The sequence below is a fragment of the Echinops telfairi genome, unplaced genomic scaffold, assembly GCF_000313985.2.
Source record: "Echinops telfairi isolate 266 unplaced genomic scaffold, ASM31398v2 ScPeMD7_3533;HRSCAF=4204_1, whole genome shotgun sequence".
NCBI lineage: Eukaryota > Metazoa > Chordata > Mammalia > Afrosoricida > Tenrecidae > Echinops > Echinops telfairi.
The window spans coordinates 22842493-22847517 of NW_022107432.1; the positions used below are offsets into that span (position 1 = coordinate 22842493).

General features: G+C 45.4%; 1 protein-coding gene across 1 annotated transcript in view; it reads left to right on the top strand.

Annotated features, from left to right (window-relative positions):
- Nucleotides 1–3866: 3866 nt before the first annotated feature.
- The window catches only part of CRIP3 (cysteine rich protein 3), a 4017-nt gene continuing 2858 nt past the window's right edge, over nucleotides 3867–5025 (top strand). Inside the window, exons 1-2 of the mRNA XM_045294765.1 lie at nucleotides 3867–3871; nucleotides 4936–5021. Of these exons, the coding sequence (XP_045150700.1) occupies nucleotides 3867–3871; nucleotides 4936–5021 (91 nt within the window). The remainder of the gene's footprint in view (nucleotides 3872–4935; nucleotides 5022–5025) is intronic.

Here is a 5025-nt window from a genome sequence, read left to right on the forward strand (position 1 = left end):
CTCTCTCTCTTTCTCTCTCTCTCTCCTGCCCTGTCCTCCTGCACCTCCACGTGGACCATCAAAAAGGGCTGAGGTGAGCATGCTACCATGAAATGTGTCTGACTCCTTTATTTTACTCTCTCTTCTCTTATTCTCTATGGCTTTACTATAATCTTTATGTATCTTGACCATTCAGTTGCACCTGTGAACCCATGATAGTGTTAGGGTCTGGTTCCCCTCACAAGACTTGTAGGCTGTCAAGTTGTGAAGAGGCCTTCAAGCCCTGTCTGCTTACGGTGTTTGTGGCCTCCGTGCACTTCAATGAGCTGCAGGTTTTGTTGCCTGGTGTCCTTGCATCCAGACAGGAAGCACACTACTGTTTGAAGCAGCCACTCCATGTTTGAGCTCCTTGAAGACCTACTTGAAGGTTCTTACACTGAATGGCAAGAAACCTGTCTTCCAGTGGCTACGGAGGGGTCTTGGAGTACCCCTAATAACCTCTTCCTGGTGACAGCACTCCCGGTGTCCAAGATTATCTCCACCTGCCCATCCTCGCTCACCTAGTATCAAAAAGTTGAAGTCTTTCTAAAATAATAAAAAGGTCAATTCATCATGCAAACACGACAATCCTAAAACATGTACCTAATAATAGACCTTAAATACATGAAACAGAGATGTTAGGGAAGGTATTAATAATTGTAGAAATAATAACCATTTATTAAACATTCACACTATTCATGGTTAGAGATACACAATAAGTAACTCATTCAATGAAGGTAAATAAGCGGCCATCTAGCTCAGAAGCAATAAAGCACACATGAAGCACATCAGCCTGTGTGATCACGAGGTGTCAATGCAATCGGGTATCAGGCATCTAAGACCCAGAACAAAATCATACCCAATGTGAGTGGTAGGGGGTGGGCATGGAGTGGAGACCCAATGCCCATCTGCAGACAATTGGACATCCACTCACAGAGGGACGAGATGAGCCAGTCAGGGTGCAGTATAGCACTGATGAAACACAACTTTCTTCGTTGTTTGACGCCTCCTTCCCCCCACTATCGTGACCTCAATTCTACCTTAAAAATAGGATTAGACGAGAGTTTGCATACTGCTACAGATAAGAGCCTGAAACACAGGGAATCCAGGATAGATAAACCCCTCAGGGCCAACAAAGAGTAGAGATATTAGGGGAGGGTGGGGGGAGAAGGGTAATTGATCACAAGGATCAATCTATAACCCCCTCCCAGGGGGACGAACAAGGGAAAAGTGAGTGAGAGGCGACAGGATGATGTAAGATATGAAAATAATGATAACTTATCAAGGGTTCATGAGGGAGGGGGAAGAAATGAGCTGATATCAGGCTCAAGTGGGAAGGAAATGCTTTGAAAATGATGATGGCAGCATGTGTGCAAATGTGCCTGACACACTGGATGAATGTATGGATTGTGATGAGATGTAAGAGCCCCCAATAAAAGTATTTTTAAAAAATAACATTCAATCCTGTCAATTGAATCAAGGCAGGTAAGCAAGTGTCAAAGTCTGGCTACAGTCCCAGGTCTGTGGAGGGGAGGGACCTGCATCACACAAATTGCATCGACAATTGAGTTGGTATGAGATACACTCAGCTGGACTTAACAATTTCTGGTATTTTAGTGGCTTTAGTCACTATTTTTCAAAACGGCCACTGTCAGTAATTGCAAATGCATTCCTACAAAAAATAAGTTTTTCCTTGTTAGCATTCTTTACAAAGCCTCTTTGTAAAGAATAACAGACACTTTGTTTTCTTTGTTCAGAATCACAGACCCCAGGCAAGGAAGGAGTGAAATGTGAAAGATGGCAAATGCTCAGAAAGGAGCCTCTGTCAGTTCTATGTGCTGACTTCAGAGAGAGACCAACTGAGGTTTTTCAGGCATGTAATGTGGGAAGAAGGTCACAGAAGACAGGGAGCAACTACACATCCACCTTGCTGACTTGGCAAATGGTGTGAAGGCAGCATGGTACCCACACCCAGATTCAAGCTGCTCCATGTGGGTTCTTGTGCTGGATATTGGGATCAAGATGGCCTGTCTAGGAGGGATGGGGCACAGAGCACCAGGGAGCCCACCTGCCCATGGGAAGGATTACCTGATATACCTCCAGAAGTTCCATGGGGGATGGTCCCTCCTTAGAGGAGGAAGCAGCCCACCTGAAAATAAACATATCAGTGCCAGGCTTCAACCTCCTAAAGTGAGCCCTCTCCGTGAGAGCCAGAGAAGGAGCAAATGAGGCAGAAGCTTAGCGTCAAGTTCAGTGGAAGATAAAACACCTCCAAATGCACTGCTTGTTGAGCTGGCTTGGCCTCCGGTGACCCTTCAGTGCAGAGCAGATCTACCTGCAGGGTTTCCGTCTTTCTGGAGGCAGCCTGCACACCTCTTTCCCAGGGAGCAGCTAGGGAAGGGCTCACCCACTGTGCCTTCAGGGCTTCTGCCAGTCGAGGAGGAAGCTAATACTTTTCAAGTTTGCTAAGGAACAATCCCCTAAATGCAATTAAAAGGCTAAAGATCTTTAAACAGTCCTCGTAGCAAGAAACAAAACGTGCAGAAAATTCTGTCTCACAGTGTGTAAGTCTTAGCCCCTTAGATATCAGCAAGGCAGATAAAAACAAGTTGTAAACAGTACTGGGGGAGACAATTCCAGAAGTGAGACTGTGGGAAGAAGTTCATAGATTTCCAGGAGTCTCAGACACAACTCCATCCCCGTGGCTCAGACACACTGGTTAGTGTGCACATGGTTTTGACATACGGAAGGAACTTATTCCAGAAAGCTCTTTTTTGGCACACGACACCGTGGAAGGTCAGTCTCCTCTGCTGTGCAATGGGCCCGAGGTCATCAGCACTCCCTCCTTGCCCTTCTCCTGCTTAGCTATTGTTTAGGTTTTCCATTTTATTTTTTAAGTAGTTCCATTCACAATGTTTTATGATTATTACTATGAGATAGAATCCACATGTCATAAAGCCCTTTTGAAGTGCAGAGTGGCGTGGTTTCTGGTTTAGCCATAAGATTATACAAGCACCACCACTATCTCTATTTTTATCTCCCAAAACAGAAGCCTGGGGCCCATTCACACATCAATCCAAACAAAACCCTTCTTCACAAAGCAGACTCTGACTCGCGGCAGCCCCATGTGCTTCATAAGGTTTTCATGGCTGAGATTGTTAGAAGAAGCTTGCCAGGCCTTTCTTCTGAGGCACTTCTGGGCAGGTTCCACCCACCAATCTTTTGGTTTGGTGAGTAGCTGAGCCCTTAACTATTTGTGCTAGGCTGGGACTTCTGAACCCATTAGCAAGCACTCTCAGTTCCTCCTCTCCTCAACCCTGCTCCGTTTTCTTTGTCTCTATGGGCTTAGCTATTTGGGGACAGTTCATATAAATGGAGTCATATAATAGGTGACCTTTGTATTTGGCTTCTTTCATTTAACACTTCTATGTTAAATGATCATCCTTTTTATGGCTGAATATAATTCATCATTGAATGGCTATACCACTACAGCTGTATTCACCTTTTGACTATTGACTATTGTGAATACTGCTGAACATCTACCAGTTTTTATGTGAACATATTTTCAGTTATCTTGGGCATATGAGAATAAATGAAAAAATATTACTATAAAATCATAGAAACCTTTCTTAAACAAAAATCGCAAAATATGAAGCAATTGTTCTTTGACAGATCCTCGAGCTAGGTTGTTTGCTTCTGAAAGTGGTTGCTTTCACTCTGCAACCCTTCCCTGAAGAATGCTGCACTCTACACCATACGGAAACAGCAGCCGCACATCCTTGGTGGACTCAAATGCTATTCCTTTTCAATGTTTTCGAGTTTGGGGCAAGGTCAGGACTGTAGGGTGAATGGGGTAAGTTGTTTTTTTTTTTAAATCATTTTATTGGGGGCTCATACAACTCTTATCACAATCCATACATACATCCACTATGTCAAGCACGTGTACATTTGTTGCCATCATCATTCGCAGAACATTTGCTTTCAACTTGAGCCCTTGGTATCAGCTCCTCATTTTTCCCCTATCTCCCCGCTCCCCCCTCCTTTATGAATCCTTGATAATTTATAAATTATTATTATGTTGTCATATCTTACACTGTCCGACGTTGAGACCTTAACCATTTATGGGCATAGAAAGCCCAGTCTTTCTCTCCCAATATATAAGTGATACGATTTCTCTACCACCTCATCAATTTTTTTTATTGCCCATCTTTTCCTTCTGGCCATCCTCGTAGGTGTGAAATGGCATCTCATTGTGGTACTGATTTGCGTTTCCATTGTCTATCAGTTGGTCACACTGTGGTCGCCTTGCATGTTTCCTGAAGGTCTGTCTCTGGTATTCCACATACCAGCAGGGCCACCCAGGGGAGCAGATTCAGCAGAGATTCCAGGCTGAGAACAGCCTAGAAAGGAATGCAGCTGTGCGCTTCAGAGGGGTTAGCCACTGAAAACCTTGAGGAGCAGCAGACCGATAGTGCACCCACAGGTGCACAGGAAAGGTCACGAGAAAGACATAACTGGTCTCCAAATGGCCCTTCTGAAGGCAGTCAGTGAGCATACTATTACAAGCGAGACCACGGCACGAAGACCACATGTTGGGCTTCGAAACTGGGTCTTGAGTCCTTTGAAGGATAGCTTATCACTTTTAAAGAATTTGTGTGCCAGACGTTATTTGGGCACTTGGCATGGGTTAACTCCTCTTAATCCCCACCACAGTCCGGAGAAAGAGGCCATGCATTTTACTGCTGAGAGGGCGTGTGAAGCCAAACAGCTAGTAAGAAACAAGGTGGGCTCCGGGGGTCCTGCGTCGGCTTCTAGAAGCCCTTTCTATTAACCGCTTCGCTGGACTTACCAAGGCGGGATCCAGCCATTTCAAAGACATGCCTGCCCCTCTCTCGGGTACCTTTCCTCTCCTCCCAGTTCGGAGCTTTCTGGCTCCCGGACCTTGCCCCCTGCCGCGCTGTGGCTGCAGCGTTCTTGCAAGAACCCGGGAGGCTGCCGGCGCGGCCC